Raw genomic sequence first — 18,971 nt, forward strand, 5'->3', positions numbered from 1 at the left:
TCTGAGAACAGAGAGAAGAGCCCTCCAAGAACAGGCTGGGCATAGCGGGTCACACCTGTAATCCCAGCACTTTGGGAGGCTGAGGCAGGTGGATCACTTGAGGTCAGGAGTTCGAGACCAGCCTGGCCAACATGGTGAAACCCCATCTCTACTAAAAATACAAAAATTAGCCAGGCATGGTGGTGCACGTCTGTAATCCCAGCTACTCGGGAGACTGAGGCAGGAGAATTGCTTGAACGCTGGAGGCGGAGGTTGCGGTGAGCCGAGATGGCACCACTGCACTCCAGCCTAGGTGACAGAGTGAGTCCCCATCTCAAAAAAAAAAAAAGAAGAGGAAGAAGAAGAAATGGGTGTGTGTGCTACACGGAGGCAGGCGGGCCACAGCAGTCTTCCCAGGCCCCAGCACAGCGTGGGAGCAGTAAGACTCCTGTGCACCCAGGAGTGGCTCTAAGGTGGCAGAGAAAGCCAGCGAGCTGGAGACATGCAAACAGTGCCAAGGACACACAGGAGCAGACTGCACGGCAGATAGCCAATGACAAGAGACAGGCTGACAGGTGACCTCAAGCACCAGAAATCCTGCCAACACTGAGCCCCCTGGAAGTCAGGCACAGCCCCAGGGAGGGAGACCCCAAGATGACCAAGATTAAGCTCCTGTCCCCTTAGCAGAATGAAAGCTTGAGATTGAAATTACATTTTATTGGCCGGGCGCGGTGGCTCAAGCCTGTAATCCCAGCACTTTGGGAGGCCGAGACGGGCGGATCATGAGGTCAGGAGATCGAGACCATCCTGGCTAATACGGTGAAACCCCGTCTCTACTAAAAAATACAAAAAACTAGCCGGGTGATGAGGCGGGCGCCTGTAGTCCCAGCTACTCAGGAGGCTGAGACAGGAGAATGGCGTGAACCCGGGAGGCGGAGCTTGCAGTGAGCTGAGATCTGGCCACTGCACTCCAGCCTGGGTGGCAGAGCAAGACTCCGTCTCAAAAAAAAAAAAAAAAAAAAAAGAAATTACATTTTATTTTAGTTATATTAGTTACATTATAAATATTTTTTCTTTTATTTTTTTTTTGAGACAGAGTTTATCTCTTATTGCCCAGGCTGGAGTGCAATGGCACGATCTCGGCTCACCACAACCTCCGCCTCCCCGGTTCAAGTGATTCTCCTGCCTCAGCCTCCTGAGTAGCTGGGATTACAGGCATGCGCCACCACACCCGGCTAATTTTGTATTTAGTAGAGACGGGGTTTCTACGTGTTGGTCATGCTGGTCTCCAACTCCCGACCTCAGGTGATCTGCCCGCCTCAGCCTCCCTACTACAGGCGTGAGCCACCACGCCCGACCATAAATGTTTTCTATCATGTAGTAGATGTAACATATACGTAAAATACATACATATAAAAATAAAATATAACTGTATATTTGTTATAAAAATAAAAAGAAGCACAGGGATAAAGGGAAGTTCTATTTCACCTTGTGTGAACACCTGCATTTGAGACCCTGAGTCACCTGGCACTCCCTGATGGATGAAAAGTGACAGGGTGCCCAGATGGAACAGCATCAGGCCATTGGCCAGGGGAGCAGACCAGGGCCTCGCCAGGCTCCCCTGGGCACAGCATCACTGGGCCACAGACCATTAAGGCCTGAAGGAGCCCCTGGTTGCCTTCTCTACCCCCTCCCTGTGTGCACAAGGCCCTGCAAGGTCCCCTCAGCCTTCAACAGCTGAGCTGTCCCTGATTCAAGTCTACTGACCACACCAGCTCCTCTCTGTACAACCCACCCTTAGGGCACTGGCCATGTTGGGGGCAGAGGGGCCTTGGCAGTGACCTGCCAAATCTACAAGTGGGAACAAGCTCAGGGCAGGGAGAGTGGGAGAGGGCAGACAGGCACAGAGGGCAGGACCTGGGTGACTCACCCTCAGAACAAAGAACCTGCAGAAGTAAGCGAGAAAGTGAGCTGGCATCCCGGCCAAGGTCAACCAGTGATCATGTCATTCTGCTGTCAACCCCAAATCTGCTGCCCAAATCCCCAGAGTCGGCCTGTACAATGGAGGGGAGCCAGTTTCCATCCTGCAGAACAGGGACTTCTGTCCGCTTTACTGTCCCCACCCCTCAGAGGAAGTTCATCCCAGAGCAAAGGGCCTGCTGGTTCTGCCGGTGGCCTTGGGAAGGTACATTCTCAGCTCCCACCCCACTCCTTCTATGACTTGAAGCTCAAGGAGCATGAGAAAGTGCCCAGATCCCCAACAGGTCCCAACCTGCCCCCTCCCTCCCTGAAACCCTGGGCTCCATCTGCAGAAACAGGGAAAGCCAGGTCCCTCTGTGCCTGGGCACAGCTCGCAACTGGTTGTCGGGGGGTGGGAGTTGCCCACAGGATGCCACTTCGCAGCCCAGAAGGACATCCATATGCTGGGCAGACGTGAACATCTCTGCAGATTCTCAATATGCTGCTCACATCCTAGTTTGTGGGCCGAGTGACAACTGGGAAAGTGACCAAGATCCCGGTGGAAAATCGGAACAGTTGACAACCACACTCCCCCACCTCTCACACCTTCCCACTCCTGCTTCCCCAGGCCTGGCATATTACCACCACCAACCACTCTGGAGTGGGAGCTGAAGGACTTCCAGGCTAGGGAGAGTCATTACAAATGGAGAGTGGTCGTTCCTCTAAATCTAGGCACTTCTCCCACAGAAAGAGTCCCCAGGGCGGGAGGAGGCACACACGTTGCTGTGTGGTTTGTAACAGCAGAAAAATGAAAAAAATTTAAAAAAGCAAACGTCCATCAATAAGGCACTAGAAAATTATATTATATACCTGCAAAGATGATATTACATCCATGAAAAGGGACATCCCACAGCATGAAAAAAATCAAAGGTGGCCAGGTGCGGTGGCTCACGCCTGTAATCCCAGCATTTTGGGAGGCTAAGGTGAGTGGATCACCTGAGGTCAGGAGTTCAAGACCAGCCTGGCCGACATGGTGAAACTCCATCTCTACTAAAAATACAAAAAATTAGCCAAGCATGGCAGCACCTGCCTGTAGTCCCAGCTACTCAGGGGGCTGAGGCACGAGAATCGCTTGAACCTGGGAGGCAGAGGTTGCAGTGAGCCGAGATCATGCTACTGCACTCCAGCCTGGGCAACAGAGCAAGACTCTGTCTAAAAAACTAATAATAACAATTTTGACCCTAAAAACAAATTATGCATTTGGTATGTACGATTTAAACTTTATTACATTTGCATACAACTACATAATAGTGGAGCTAAAATGCAATTTACTCGTTGGAATTATGTGATCGATATCCACTAATTACAATTTTGAGATTTTCTTTTTGTATTTTGGAGCCAGCAGATGCATGACCATTTTGGAGGCCCTCCAAAGGCTCACAGGCCCTAGGCATTGTGACTGGTGGACAGAAAGGCTGGAACGTTGCTGGGGCGCGGTGGCTCACGCCTGTAATCCCAGCACTTTGGGAGGCCAAGGCGGGTGGATACGAGGTAGGGAGATCGAGACCATCCTGGCTAACACGGTGAAACCCCATCTCTACTAAAAATACAAAAAATTAGCCGGGTGCGGTGGCAGGCGCCTGTAGTCCCAGCTACTCAGGAGGCTGAGGCAGGAGAATGGCGGGAACCCAGGAAGCGGAGCTTGCAGTGAGCCGAGATAGCGTCACTGCACTGCAGCCTGGACGACACAGCGAGACTCTGTCTCAAAAAAAAAAAAAAAAAAGAAAGAAAGAAAGGCTGGAATATCCAGAGGTTGCCAGACTCCTCCTCCTAGGAGGTCCCTGGGTCAATCAATGCAGGGCTCAGCCCCAGGAGCTGCCAAGGCCGAAGAGAATGAACCAAACGCCTAAGGGAAAACCTGCTCTGCTCAAGAGTTCTTTCCTGAGCACTAGAAGAGCCGGATGCTCAGGGTGGAGGGAGGAGGCTGACCTCCACAGCTTACCCCAGGAGCTGACCCAAGCCCATGGCCCGACTAGTCCTCCCCCAGCAGCCCAGCCGGATGGATAGGCTCAGAACAGCCTGCCCAGGCCACCAACCTGTTTTCTGGGCCACGCTGGGACTTGCAGCCAGCCAGCTGCCAGCACACTGCACCCCAGCTTCCTGCTCATTACAATACACCGAGCACTGAACCCGGGGGCGAGCACCTAGCCTCAGCCAATGCCTCCCGGCAGTATGGGCTGGGGCTGCTGCTGGCCCAACCCCTCCCAGCGGCCATTGCCACCAGACCTCTAGATGGGGACATGGACAGGGCTCCCCGAGGAGCCCTGAACGTGGCTGAACAACCTGGCACCCACACGTGCACCCAAGATACCCCATACATGGAGGAGGGGCCAGCAGATCCAGGGCCTTGTAGTCCAAATACCCAGGAGAGGTTTCCAGGCCCCTTAGCACCCTCCCGCCCTCTGGCTCTGGAGAGGCGCTTTCCCCTGCTCCATTCTCAAAGGCCAGAGCCAGGCCCAAGGTGCTCACGTCATCCCAGCTGGAGCCTGGGCAAGGGGTGAGCTCGGAGCAGGCTCCCCAATCACTGCCCCAGCTGGAAGGTTCAGCCACCCAAGGACCAGGGCTCCCCCAGAGCTAGGCACAGCCAACACAGGGTTTGGGTGGCAAGATTTGGCAGGAGCTGTTCTGATTCACCGCCATCCTCATGGTGCTAATAGCCACATGACTTGTCTTCCCTCGGAACAGTTTGTCTTTGCACAGTAACCAGGTAGGTAACTCACCACATGCGGCCAGAAACAGCAGGTCCCAGCCCTCTCCACATGCTAAGTCAGGCTTGAGGGTACTGGCCTGGAACTCACAGTGTATAGAGTTGAAGGATTTGAGGAGCAGGTGTTAGAGTTTAAGAAGTTCTGAGTTCTGGCCAGGTGTAGAGGCTCATGCCTATAATCCCAACACTTGGGGAGGCCAAGAACTTTAAGAAGTTCTGAGTTCTGGCCAGGTGTAGAGGCTCATGCCTATAATCCCAACACTTGGGGAGGCCAAGAACTTTAAGAAGTTCTGAGTTCTGGCCAGGTGTAGAGGCTCAGCCTATAATCCCAGCACTTGGGGAGGCCAAGAACTTTAAGAAGTTCTGAGTTCTGGCCAGGTGTAGAAGCTCATGCCTATAATCCCAGCACTTGGGGAGGCCAAGAACTTTAAGAAGTTCTGAGTTTGGCCAGGTGTAGTGGCTCATGCCTATAATCCCAGCACTTGGGGAGGCCAAGGCAGGAGGATCACCTGAGGTCAGAAGTTTGAGACCAGCCTGGCCAACGTGGTGAAACCCCATCTCTATTAATAGCACAAAAATTAACTGGGCATGATGGCGCACGCCTGTAATCCCAGCTATTTGGGAGGCTGAGGCAGGAAAATTGTCTGAACCCGGGAAGCAGAGGTTGCAGTGAGCCGCCGAGATCGTGCGGTTGCACTCCAGCCTGGGCAACAAGAGCGAAACTCCGTCTCCAGAAAAAAAAAAAAAAAAACTCTGAGTTCCAGGCCTTGACTAACACACTTTTTTTTTTTTTTTTTTTTTTTTTTTTTTTGAGACGGAGTCTCGCTCTGTCACCCAGGCTGGAGTGCTGTGGCCGGATCTCAGCTCACTGCAAGCTCCGCCTCCCGGGTTTACGCCATTCTCCTGCCTCAGCCTCCCGAGTAGCTGGGACTACAGGCGCTGCCACCTCGCCCGGCTAGTTTTTTGTAGTTTTTAGTAGAGACGGGGTTTCACCATGTTAGCCAGGATGGTCTCGATCTCCTGACCTCGTGATCCGCCCATCTCGGCCTCCCAAAGTGCTGGGATTACAGGGTTGAGCCACCGCGCCCGGCCGACTAACACACTTTTTACTTCACTATCTCAAGTAGAGGGTCAGAGAAGCAGGGGCTTTGCAGGCTCCTGAGGCAGGGGAGAGAAACACCCACCACCACCAAGCAGGGCTCTCCCAAGGGCCAGATGGCAGAGCCTATCTGGGACACTTGGTGGTGGCAGTCAAGGTACCTTCCAGAAGCAGAGCAAACCACCAGCCCCGCACCTGAAAGGCCACTTCCCCCGGTACCCCCAGACTCCAACTGTACTTGTGCACTCATCTGTCCCATGCAAGTTGGACCATGGCCAGGTCCCCTCCTGAGCCTGGGCCCCCCTTCCTGTGGCTTCCTCCTCCCGGCACATCCCCCACTTCACCCCAACCACAGGCATCACCCATCCACCAGAGGCCAGCTCAAATGCCAGCCATCCACGTGCCTTCTCTCCTCTGCCCAGCTACCTTTCTTGGGGTAGCTGCTTTCTTTTTGTTTGTTTGTTTGTTTTTTGAGATGGAGTTTCGCTCTTGTTGCCCAGGCTGGCGTGCAGTGGCACGATCTCGGCTCACTGCAACCTCCACCTCCCAGGTTCAAGTGATTCTCCTGCCTCAGCTTCCCGAGTAGCTGGGATTACAGGCATGTGCCACCCCAGGCCCAGCTAATTTTGTATTTTTGGTAGCGATGGGGTTTCTCCATGTTGGTTAGGCTGGTCTCCAACTCCTGACCTCAAGTGATCCGCCCGCCTTGGCCTCCCAAAGTGCTGGGATTACAGGCGTGAGACCCCGTGCCCGGCCTGGGGGCAGCCCTCTTTCAACTCCCGGAGCACCACTTCCTTCTCTGACTTCCTCTATCTCCCCACAGAGCATTCCCACCAGTTACACCCATCTCTGTCTCTCCTTCTAGCTGTGAAGCTCCTCAAAGACCCAGGAGCCAGCTATCCTGTCCCCAGGACCTTGCACCATGAAGGTGGAAAGTAGAGAACAGAGTGTGAGGTTATGGGTGATGTGACTCCTGCCTAAGACCCCTGTGGCCATCACTGCTGCCCCGGCCAGACCAGCCACTGCCCACAGAGGGATCCACTAGTGGCGGCATTGGATGGGCTTTAGGTGTACACAGTGGTCCAGCTCACCTTCCTTGCCCATTTCAGCTCCATCGGCCACACCTTTTATTTATTTATTTATTTTCGAGATGGAAATCATTTATTTTCTCTCTTGTCGTCCAGGCTGGAGTGCAGTGGCACAATCTTGGCTCACTACAACCTCCGCCTCCCCGGCTCAAGCAATTCTCCTGCCTCAGCCTCCTGAGTAGCTGGGATTACAAGTGTCTGCCACCACACCCGGCTAATTTTTGTATTTTTAGTAGAGAGGGGTTTTCGCCATGTTGGCCAGGCTGGTCTCGAACTCCCAACCTCAGGTGATCTGCCCTCCTCGGCCTCCCAAAGTGCTGGGATTGCAGGCAGGTACACTGTTCAACAGTCCCGAAGAGGGGAGGGATGCAGACCCTGAAGTCCTCAAGATAGGCTAGATTCAAGAGCCCAGATGATAGGACACAGAAGAAAACCTAAAAGAAAGAAGATACTTCTGAGATACTTTATGCAAACACAAGCAAATGCATATATGGATTCTTTTTTTTTTTTTTTTTTTGAGACAGAGTCTTGCTCTGTCACCAAGCTGGAGTGCAGTGGCGCGATCTCAGCTCACTGCCACCTCCGCCTCCTGGGTTCAAGTGATTCTTGTGCCTCAGCCTCCCAAGTAGCTGGGACCACAGGCACGTGCCACCACACCCGGCTAAATTTTTTTGTTTTTTGTTTTGTAATTTTTTAGTAGAGACAGGGTTTCACTATGTTGGCCAGGATGGTCTCAATCGACCTCATGATCCGCCCACCTCAGCCTTCCAAAGTGCTGGGATTACAGGCGTGAGCCACCGTGCCTGGCCTTGTCTTTGTTCTCTTCTACTCTGTTCATGCCTTGTTTTTCCCCTTTGCAGTCTGCCTTAGAGATCATTTCACCATCAGTTCAGAAGATCTTCTTTCTCTGTTTTCAGCCACACAGCGTTTCATTGTGAGGACACACCGTAACGTACTTGACAAGTCTTTGTTGGTTGCTAGTTTAGAATGTGTGCTCTTACCAGAGTTAAGGCGTCTCTGAGTGGGACGGTTCAGGGGTCACCATGGCCTTCAGCTGTCCCATGGCACAAAGGCCTCATGCATGGATTAATTCCAGGGATTCCTGTTTAGCAAGCGTTGCGTACCTTGGCTTACAGCAGCCTCAGCCCTAAAGGAAGTCAGTCAAGCAAAGGAATCATACAAGAAAATAAACAATTGCAAAGTTAAAATATTGTATAATGAGCCCTGTAAGCAGAGGGGGAAGAGAGGCCCATAGGGAGACCTGCCACTCATCAGAACCACCTATTGGGGAAGGCTTCACTCCCTATTTTCACCCCCAACCTTATTTTTCCCAAGTCTTCTCTATGTCAAGAAATAACACCCCATTCCCCCAGCTGCCCAAGTCAGGGTCAGTTCATCAGGACAGGGATATCAGACCATGTCACTCCCTGATTAAAACCTTCAAGAGCTTCCCACTGTAAGTGTAAAGGCCTTAGAACGAGGCCTTGTGTGCTCTGGCCCCTGAATCCCCCCTAGGCAGGCACAGCAAACCCTTCGAAATCCTCAGGCACAACGGGATAGTTTTTTTTTCTTTCTTTCTTCTGACACGGAGTTTTGTTCTTGTTGCCCAGGCCAGAGTGCAATGGCGCGATCTCGGCTCATCACAATCTCTGACTCCCAGGTTCAAGCAATTCTCCTGCCTCAGCCTCCCGAGTAGCTGGGATTATAGGCACCCACCATCACGCCCAGCTAATTTTTGTAGTTTTAGGGTTTTGTCATGTTGGCCAGGCTGGTCTCAAACTCCAGACCTTAGATCATCCACTCGCTTCAGCCTCCCAAAGTCCTGGGATTACAGGCGTGAGCTACAGTGTCCGGCCTTTTATTTGTTTATTATTTATTTATTTATTTACTTATTTATTTATTTTTGAGGAGTTCTTGAAGTGGCATGCAATGCTTCTCCATGTCTATCGACCCCAGTTCCCAACTCCTAGCACCACGTCTGGCACATCATAGGTGGTCAGCATTTATTGGATGAATGAGTGGATCGACATTTGATTGAGTCTTGAAGTACAAATAGAATTTGGAGAAGTGGACAAGGCAGGAAATGTGTATTCAGGCATGAGGCTTAGCTTGTGCATAGGTAGAAAGACATGAAAAAACATGGAACATTCTTGAATCCACAAATAGTAAGAGAGGGCTAAGTCGCTGTGTCGGGGAGAGGAGAAGTGAAGTTCAAATGGTAGGCAAAGGCCAGTGGGCAAGGGTCTTGTAAATTGCACTTGAATTTTATTCTATAGGCAAAAGGAAGGGTCTAAGGGTTTCAAGAAGAAGGACATGACCAATGAGCTTTAGGAAGATCATTCTGATGGCCTTTCAGAGGATGGCTGAGGAAAGCAAGCTGGGAGGCAGGGAGGTCGAGTCAGGGGATTTTGACCAGGCCAGGCTAGGTGCTATGAGGCCCGGGCTTTGGAGAAGAACCAGGGAATGGCAACTGGAGGCAAGAAAGGGGAGAAGGCCAAAGCCTGGGAACCATCAACACTCAAGAACAGTAAAGCATAAACATCTAAAGAGAACAAGAAGGAATAGCCAGAGAAGGAAAACAGGAAAGAACTGAGGCGTGGGAGCGCAGGAGAGAGAATGTTTCGAGAAGGAAGCGGTCTCAGGTGTCAAGGCCGTTGGGAGGTCAAGTGAGATAAGGACGGAAGGTCCTGCCAGTTGGGCCATCAGGAGCACAGGACTTGAGAGCACTTCTGGGTGGGAACAGACCCAGCCTGTGGCAGGGCTCGGGTTTCTGATGGGAATTCTGGAAGGGTCCCTTTTGTGCAACAGTCCAGGGCCCCCCCAAGTCTGACCACAGCAATGCTCCGAACCATGTCACTTTCCTGGCTTAAGGTTCAGTCGCCCTCCTCAGAGGGGAGCCTATGAAAGAGCCCAGTGGAGTGTCAGGATCCCAAGTCCTAGTTCTAGTCCTGTCCCTGCCACTTGGGAGGGACCTTGGGCCTCCGTTTCTCCAGGTGGGCTCCACAATTGCTTCTCTTGACCTGGACTGCCCCAGTGCCCAGGTTCAGTGAGTGACACAGGCAGCTGGGTTTCCACGTCCGCTGACGTGGGTTCCCTTCACTGCCTTCAGGCAGGGTTTGGCCCTCCACCCCCAAGGGGCCCATTGTGTGAGCTCAGTTTCAATGGGGACAGAAACTGGGTTGAGAAACAGGAATATTTACCTATTCCACCGAGCCAATGCCCAAGCAAATAGTGTAGTATCTTATGTAGAGCCCTTGCCCTACCCTTCCCCAGCTGGGCGCTGCCGCCTGGAGCAATAAAAGGCACCTTGCTGGGCATGTCTCCTACTAGCCCACCAGTCTCAGAGACGGAATCAGTGACGGGCCAGAGCATCCCCTGCCGCCACCATGAAACTCACTGTCAGCCTCACCCTGGTCACGCTGGCTCTCTGCTGCAGCTCCGGTGAGTGCTCAGAGTCCCTTCCCTCCCTCCTGGACTTAGGAACTCTCAGTACCACCCAGTTCTGTGCAGAAGAAGGGGTGAGCTGCCCGTGTCTGCTCTGTAGCCGCTGGGAGGACCTGGGCATGCTGAGTCTCAGAAAACTGGGTCTGGTGAGCAAGCTCATCTTGGGAACTTGGAGAGAGCCCCAGGCTGTGAGGAAGCATAAAAAGGGTCCCATCTTCCATATCCAGCAACCCTCAGAATCCCAGGGAATGGAATAGCCTGGAGGGAGGGGTGGAGGACACCTCATAAAGATGAGTGCATCCAGCATAGGAATAATGAGGCCCTCATCCCAGACCTGGACACACCCCAACATGCCGAGACCTTGGTGCAGCCTCCAAGTCTGGGGTCTCCACTCCATGCTGGCAGCTGAAGTCACTGGAAGGGGAGCTGCAGGGACTCATGACCCCAAAAGAAACCCAACAAGGTCTCTCATTCTGGGCACAGAAGAATATTCCAGAAAGAGATCTTCCCTTTGGGGAACTGCCAACCCAGAGTGGAGTTTTCTAAACATTTCTGTCCTCTGCAAAAGGGATTAGGAGTCTCTGAGTAGTTGCTGCTGTCATTAAAAGGAAAAGAATTGTGGGGGGGAGAGGGGCAGACAGAGAGAGGGAGAGAGGGAGAGAGGGGGAGAAAGGAAGGAAGGAAGGATCACACCTCTCTCCAAGATCCCCCGTCTTTGGAGAACTGAGTTATCTAACTCTGTTTTTCACTCTGCATCAGCTTCTTCCATTCTCATCTGAAAATGTTGTTGTTGTTTTTTAATAAATAAATTCCAATTAATTCACTTGGAAAGCTTCACGGCACCCATGGAGGTAAGTTTTATGACACTGAGGAGTTAGAAAACCCAAACCAAGAAGCAGTAGGAACAACTATTTTGCAGAAAGGTTTATTTGTTTTTCAGAGAAAATGACATCATTTTGGACTGAACTGTGTATTAATTAGAAGATCTCAGTGCTGTCTGTGTACAGAGGTGGGTGGCTGAGCAAGATAGGACTGAAACATGTTAAAGGGTGGGTCAGAGATGCATTTCATTTGTCTATTTGTGTGCGCACACATACAATATTTAACACTTCACGCAATGTGACAATCACTGTCACCCTTTCACATAGTATCTCTTTTCTTTCTTTATTTTTTTTGAGACGGAGTCTAGCTCTGTTGCCAGGCTGGAGTGCAGTGGCGCGATCTCAGCTCACTCACTGTAACCTCCGCCTCCCGGGCTCAAACGATTCTCCTGCCTCAGCCTCCCAAGTAGCTGGGATTACAGCCATGCACCACTGTGCCCAGCTAATTTTTGTATTTTTAGTAGAGACAGGGTTTCACCATGTTGGCCAGGATGGTCTCGATCTCTTGACCTCGTGATCCGCCCACCTAGGCCTCCCAAAGTGCTGCGATTAGGCGTGAGCCACTACACCTGGCCTCTCTTTTCATTCTTACAACAACCCTATGAAGTAAGGATACTGGGCCAGGCACAGTGGCTCACGCCTGTAATCCCAGCACTTTGGGAGGCCGAGGTGAGTGGACTTACTTGAGGTCAGGAGTTCAGGACCAACCTGGCCAACATGGTGAAACCCTGTCTCTACTAAAAATACAAAAATTAGCCAGCCATGGTGATGCATACCTGTAGTCCCAGCTACTTGGGAGGCTGAGGCAGGAGAATCACTTGAACCTGGGAGGCAGAGGCTGCAGTGAGCCGAGATGGCACCACTGCACTCCAGCCTGAGCAATAGAGCGAGACTCCATCTCAAAACAAATGAATAAATAAAAATAAAATTAAAATTAAATTAAAATTTAAAAAATAGAAAGTAAAATGAAGTAGGGATATTGTTCCCATTTTACAAATGAGAAAACTGAGCTACAGAAAGACAGAGTGACTTGCCTGGTGACATAGTAAGTTACAAAGCAAGGACCTAAGTTCTGAAGAGGGTCTGACTTGGAGTGGCCATTTCTAGAGAGGCCCTGGAGTCGGAGGAGGGAAGGCAAATTTGTACAGGAGGCAGAGAATTCAAGGACAAGGGATTTAAGACTCACTGGGAAGATGGAGGCAAGCAGGGGGTAGAAAATGGTGACTTTCCCCCATGTTCCTGGTTGTAAGGACCTGAGAAGAAAACACAGTCTTGAAGCTCTGTGTTGAAGGCAATGCAGTGGTACAAGTGGCTGCTCTGTCTGTGAGCTGAGTGTGCCACACTTCCCGGCCAGGTTTGGGGGCCCGTGTTTGGCTGGTACAATCTCAATCGCTTCTTCCTTTTTTTTTTTTTTTTTTGAGACAGAGTCTCGCTCTGTTGCCCAGACTGGAGTGCAGTGACAAGATCTCGGCTCACTGCAAATTCTGCCTCCCAGATTCAAGCGATTCTCCTGCACCCAGCACATGCCCAGTTAATATTTTGTATTTTTAGTAGAGACAGGGTTTCACCATGTTGGCCAGGCTGGTCTCGAACTCCTGACCTCGTGATCCGCCCGCCTCGGCCTCCCAAAGTGCTGGGATTACAGGCGTGAGCCACCGCACCTGGCTTACAATCGCTTCTTCCTGCCAGAGCCTGAATTTGTCACATGCCCCCAGTGAAACATGGCTCAGGGCATCCCTAGCCACTGAGGAGAGGCAAGTTTCCGGTGGGTAACAAAACCCTCAGTGGCCTCTTCCCAGCCTCCACACGGCATTAACAAATCAGGCCAGCAGCTTCTATTATCAATACTCTGCCTTGATCTCTAACAGAAAGAAAAATGGCACCCTGCTCACCTCAACCCAAGAAATCCAAGGAAGACTCGGGCAATCCACAAAAAGCTGGCCATAATCCAGAAAGTATTCGCACAGCGCCAGATAGGCAACGTCTTGGAGCACCAGCAGATCCCACACTCTAGCCCATCGATGAAAAGGGTGCTTGATGGGCCTGGCTGTTTGCATCTGGGCAGATCCAGCCAGAGAGCTAGCCAGCTTGGAAAGGGGCCTGGAGACATATGCCTTCTCTTCTCTGTGTTGCAGCTTCCGCAAAGATCTGCCCCACCTTTCTGCGCATCATTGAATCCCTGTTCCTGGACACACCCTCCAGTTTTGAGGCTGCCATGGGAATTTTCAGCCCCGATCAAGACACGAGTGAGGCAGTGGCTCAGCTGAAGAAGCTAGTGGACACCCTCCCTGCAAAGGCCAGAGACAGCATCGTTAAGCTCATGGTAACCAGCACCCTTCACTTCACACTGGTTAGAAGTGGCTTCTCCAAATGGGGCTGCAGGGTTGCCCCAGCTTTCAGACCTGTTTCAAATCCAGAGAGGAGAGTCACAGTGCCACTGTCCCCAGACAGGCAGCACAGTGATCTGTTTTGAAACACAGTCTTGCTCTGTCACCCAGGCTAAGTTGCAATGGCACGATCTTGGCTCACTGCAACCTCTGCCTCCCAGGTTCAAGCGATTCTCCGGCCTCAGCCTCCCGAGTAGCTGGGATGACAGGCACCCGCCATCATGCCCAGCTAATTTTTGTATTTTTGTAGCGACAGGGTTTCACCATGTTGGCCAGGCTGGTCTCGAACTCCTGACCTCAGGTGATCCACCCGCCTCAGCCTCCCAAAGTGCTGGGATTACAGGCGTGAGCCACCGCGCCCGGCCCCCTCTTACTATTTTTCAAGAGGCTTTTGAGAAACAATGCAAGCCCTTCCTACCTTAGTTCCTCCTAGAGTTGACTGCACCTCTCGGCTGATGTTCAAGTTTCTATGGCTCATCATCTCTGCCTAACGATGCAATTCATTCACTGTTGTGTTGGGTTTTTCTGTTTGTTTCTTTCTTTGTTTATTTGTTTTAGGAAAAAATAGACAAAAGCTTACTGTGTAATTAGGATTTAGAAGCCGAAGATCCCCAACTGCTCCAGCCCCTGCCTCTGCCGTGCTTTGAGTCCACACCCACCAGCCTTGCTCCCTTCAGTAAACCACAAGCATCTCACTTTTGTGCCCCCTGTGTCTTTTTGGTCTCCTTGTTATGGTGGGGGTCTGCCCCTGTCTGGGTGAGGTGAGCCAGGACAAAAGGAAAGCAGACAAGCTCTGCCCTTGGACCCCAGCAGAAATCTCTGTGCTCTTCCAAAGCTCCTTTCCTCTAGGTTTCTGCCTCCAACAGAACTCAAGCCCCCTCCCCTTATATCAGACCATTTACTCAACATCACAGACTCCACTTGTCCAACAGAACCAGTGATCCCTGCCCCAGTCTGTTCCTATCTCAGTGAGTTGTAGCTCCATTCTCCCCGCTGGGCTGCACCAGCCTGAGAAACATCTGCGATCCTTCCTTCTCTAGCCAACCCAGGCTACCTCTACAGGGCCTCTGGAATCCTTCACTCCAAGTCCACAGGCAACACCCCCATACCTGCCTGTACAGCCCCCAGGGCCTCCTCCCTGGCTCCCAGCCAGACTCCAGGGCCCCCACAATCCCCTCTCCAACAACCCAAAGGAATTCTTCTCAAGTGCAAAGTCCCTCCCCATCCTTCAAAGTTTTCCAGGGCTCTTATTGTAAAATTCTAAATCCTGACGATGGTGGCCCCTCACCAGTCTTTCCTGTACCCCTCCTTCCCATGTCTCCCTCATGCTGCTCAGTCCCCACACACACCCCCACCTTCCCTGCCCTCAGTTTTTAAAAAGAGCCAAGCCCCTTTCAAACCTTAAGACCTTTGTACCAGCCACACAGCCCTGGCTGCTCAAAAAGTGTGGCTGATGGCCAGGCATTGTGGCTCATGCCTGTAATCCCAGGACTTTGAGAGGCCGAGGCGGGTGGATCAGCTGAGGTCAGGAGTTCGAGACCAGCCTAGCCAACATGGTGAAACCCCGTCTCTACTAAATATACAAAAAATTAGCCAGACATGGTGGGGCGTGCCTGTAATCCCAGCTACTCGGGTGGCTGAGGCAGGAGAATCACTTGACCTGGGAGGCAGAAGTTGCAGTGAGCCAAGATCGTGACACTGCACTCCAGCCTGGACAACAAGAGTGAAACTTCATCTCAAAAAAAAAAAAAAAAAAAAAAAAAGTGTGGCTGATTGGTTTTTTAAATTGCTCTATAGCAAAATGTGCAAAGAATAGAACTCATCCTAAAGATGCATCCATGTGGATATGAAGATCCCCGAATCCCCAGCCAGTTTCATGGCAGCCAGCCCCCTGCTGGGCCACATTACCCACAGCACCTAAACAGAAGTGGAGGATTGGCTACGCGTGGTGGCTCATGCCTGTAATCCCAGCACTTTGGGAGGCAGAGGTGGGAGGATGGCTTGAGCCCAGGAGTTCAAGACCAGCCTGGCAACATAGTGAGACTCCGTCTCTACAAAACTAAAAATAAATTAGCGGAGTCTGGCAATGCATGCCTGTAGACCTGGCTACTCTGGAGGCTGAGGCAGGAGGATCTCTTGAGCGCAGGAGTTCCAGGCTGCAGTGAGCTATGATCGTGCCACTGCACTCCAGCCTGGGTGACAAGGGTGAGACCCTGTCTCAAAAGGAAAGAAAGAAAAAGGTGGAGGACTGCAGAGGGGCTGCAGGAATCAGAGGGGCGTCGGCAGAGGGCACGGAAGGAGGCGGCTGGTTAGAGATAGAGCTCGCCAGTCCGCGCCCCTCCATGGAGCAACGTAGTCCGGCAGGCCTGGCGCGCCGCCACCACAAGGGGGCAGCGTCCTCCACAGGGTCCCGGTGCGGACGCACTGTGAGGGCTGAGGCACCCAGAGGTCCGCTCTGGGGATATGGTGTCACCTGTATAATTTTAAAAATCTCGGCCGGGCGCGGTGGCTCACTCCTGTAATCCCAGCACTTTGGGAGGCCAAGCGGGTGGATCCCCTGAGGTCAGGAGTTCGAGACCAGCCTGGCCAACATGGTGAAACCCCGTCTCCACTAAAAATACAAAATTAGCTGGCCGTGGTAGCGCGCGCCTGTAGTTCCAGCAACTTGGGAAGCTGAGGCAGGAGAATCGCTTGAACCCCGGAGGTGGAGGTTGCAGTGAGCCGAGATCGAGGTCGCGCCACTGCACTCCAGCCTGGGAGGTTGCAGTGAGCTGAGATCGCGCCACCACACTCCAAAAATAATAATAATAATAATAATAATAAATATATATATATAATAAAAATCTCGTATTTCGAAAGTTTTAAAATCCGAATTCTGAGGGAAAACAGGGGCAGTCACACAAGTCATGTTGCCACCCAGTTGAACCCTGCCAGGGAGTGGTGTGTCAGCCCTTTTGGGATTAGCAATAATTCCATTCCTAGATGATTTCAAGGGCGAGGCCCGTGGAATCTAGAACCTGAGACAGCCCCAAAGGTGGAGAAGACCGCAGGGAGCTGACAGGGCCGTCTTTGACCTCCGCCTGCCCGGTTTTTAAAGTCCCCAGGCAAAAACCACAACCCAATAACCCATATTGATTGCTTAGGTGCTGGCAGGCGCTTTCGCAATCTCTCAATTACTCCTCACAACCCAGATTCCAGAGCCTGTGCCCCAACCCCTGCCCTGAAGGTGGTGGTGGGATCCCCAGAACCAAAAATCCAAATGATGGTGATGAGCAAAGTCCACATACCCCCAAACACACACTCGCGCACAAAAACTAGAAAGCCACCACGCCCTTCATTGTCAGCCACGAAGGAGGGGCTCTGATTGTAAAAATTCCAGAGCAGGTCGGGGGACTGGCAACTCCAAAAGAGATTCCTTGCTTCGGGTGGGGCCTTGATGGGGGCTGCCCGGCTCCCTCTCCTCCCCCACTCCCTCCCTGCTGAGGCATCACATTCTCCTTCACCAGGTCATCCTAACCTAAAGCACATACCTTTGCGTTGGTGGGCCATCCGCCTGGATGAGTATTGTGCCATGGGATAAGCATCCAGAGCCATAAAAGGCTCAGAATTTTAATTGCCTATTCACAGCCAAGAGAAACATTTACCCAGGGCCAATGCAAGGCAGGTATCTGAGGATAAGAAGCACAGTTACGGTGCAGAGAGGCTTGAGGCTGGGGACAACCCTTCGGGAATCGCTGTGGGTGATTCACAAGAATGTGAGCTATGCCAATCCACAGAAATGGGCGTTACATTTTAAAACAGCAGAATGCAAAGACAAACTGATTGCAACCACAGGAAGAGCACGTATCTGTGTGATGCATGTTGACAGAAAGCAGGAAATTCGAGAAATGAAGGCACCGTTCACCGGATTCTTTTCTGTCTGTGTTACTCACACCAGTTACTGTATGTAACTGTAGTTACTAACACCAGTTACTTGTGTATTATAGCATGGCTCTATAGACTATGGCCGGCAGGCCAAGCTCAGGCTATGGCCTAATTTTTTTTCTTTTTTTTTTTTTTGAGGCGGAATGTCACTCTGTGGCCCAGGGTGGAGTGCAGTAGCACAATCTCAGCTCACTGCAACCTCCACCTCCCGGGTTCAAGCGATTCTCCTGCCTCAGCCTCCCAAGTAGCTGGGATTACAGGCACATGCCACCACACCTGGCTAATTTTGTATTTTTAGTAGAGACAGTTTTCACCATGTTGGTCAGGCTGATCTTGAACTCCTGACCTCAGGTGATCCGCCCACCTCAGCCTCCCAAAGTGTTGGGATTACAGGCATGAGCCACCGTGCCTGGCCATTTTTTTTTGTATTCTTAGTAGAGATGGGGTTTCACCATGTTGGTCAGGCTGGTCTCGAACTCCTGACCTCAGGTGATCCAACCGCTTCAGCTTCCCAAAGTGCTAAGATTACAGGCGTGAGCCACCGCCCCCAGCCTGTGGCCAGTTTTTAAACAAACCTTAAGCTAAGAATGATTTTTACATTTGAAGGAGGAGGAGGAGAGAAAGAAAAAGTATGCCCCCTCGTTTTATATAAATACATAATTATACAATCAGCCATTTTCACTATGAATATGCTAGGCTCCAAAACACAGGGAGGCCAATGTATGACTATAAGCATTCCTGCCTTTGGGAGGCATTAGGCACAAGCTGTGTGAAGAAAAAATTGAAAACGTAACTCATCAAGGCTGGGCACAGTGGGTCATGCCTGTAATCCTGTAATCCCAGCAATTTTTTTTTTTTTAGACAGAGTTTCACTCCTTGTTTCCCAGGCTGGAGTGCAGCGGTGCAATCTCAGCTCAGTGCAACCTCTGCCTCCTGGGTTCAAGCAATTCTCCAGTCTCAGCCTCCCAAGTAGCTGGGATTACAGGTGTCTGCCACCACGCCCAGTTAATTTTTGTATCTCAGGGTTTCACCATGTTGGCCAGGCTGGTCTCAAACTCCTGACCTCAGGTGATCCATCCTCCTCAGCCTCCCAAAGTGCTGGTAATCCCCGCATTTTGGTAGTCTAAGGCTGGCAGATAGCCTGAGTCCAGGAGTTGAGACCAGTCTGGACAATATAGTGATACCTCTGCCTCTACAAAAAAAAAAACCTACAAAAATTAGCTGGGTGTGGTGGCACATGCCTGTAATCCCAGCTACTCAGGAGGTTGAGGTGGGAGGATCACTCGAGCCCAGGAGACAGAGGTTGCAGTGAGCTGAGATCTCAGCACTGCACTCCAGCCTCGGGTGACGGAGCAAGACCTTGTCTCAAAAAACAAAAACAAAAAAAAAACAAAAGCAAAAAATAAACAAAACTCATCAAAGCAAAAAAGAAGATTAAAAATA

The 18,971-nt window shown here is 51.4% G+C and overlaps 1 protein-coding gene and 1 long non-coding RNA gene across 4 annotated transcripts; one reads left to right on the top strand and one right to left on the bottom strand.

Moving 5' to 3' along the window:
- Positions 1 to 7,137: 7,137 nt before the first annotated feature.
- LOC115893458 lies at positions 7,138 to 17,358 on the bottom strand. 3 transcript variants are annotated; one of them, XR_004053450.1, is made up of 5 exons: positions 17,135 to 17,358; positions 14,023 to 14,143; positions 13,110 to 13,505; positions 7,894 to 8,039; positions 7,138 to 7,326 (listed from the first exon to the last, which is right to left on the bottom strand). It is a non-coding gene; the product is annotated as an uncharacterized LOC115893458 (long non-coding RNA). The 3 variants fall into 3 exon arrangements; XR_004053449.1 differs by lacking the exons at positions 7,138 to 7,326; positions 7,894 to 8,039 and having other exon boundaries at positions 12,802 to 13,505; positions 14,023 to 14,139; XR_004053448.1 differs by lacking the exons at positions 7,138 to 7,326; positions 7,894 to 8,039 and having other exon boundaries at positions 12,802 to 13,505.
- SCGB1A1 (secretoglobin family 1A member 1) lies at positions 10,217 to 14,299 on the top strand. Its single transcript, XM_010384905.1, has 3 exons — positions 10,217 to 10,333; positions 13,353 to 13,540; positions 14,163 to 14,299. Exons 1-3 carry the CDS (start codon positions 10,279 to 10,281, stop codon positions 14,193 to 14,195), a joined length of 276 nt encoding a protein of 91 aa, XP_010383207.1. The 5' UTR covers positions 10,217 to 10,278; the 3' UTR covers positions 14,196 to 14,299.
- Positions 17,359 to 18,971: the final 1,613 nt, after the last annotated feature.

Source organism: Rhinopithecus roxellana, chromosome 15 (assembly GCF_007565055.1).
Source record: "Rhinopithecus roxellana isolate Shanxi Qingling chromosome 15, ASM756505v1, whole genome shotgun sequence".
Taxonomy (NCBI): Eukaryota; Metazoa; Chordata; class Mammalia; order Primates; family Cercopithecidae; genus Rhinopithecus; species Rhinopithecus roxellana.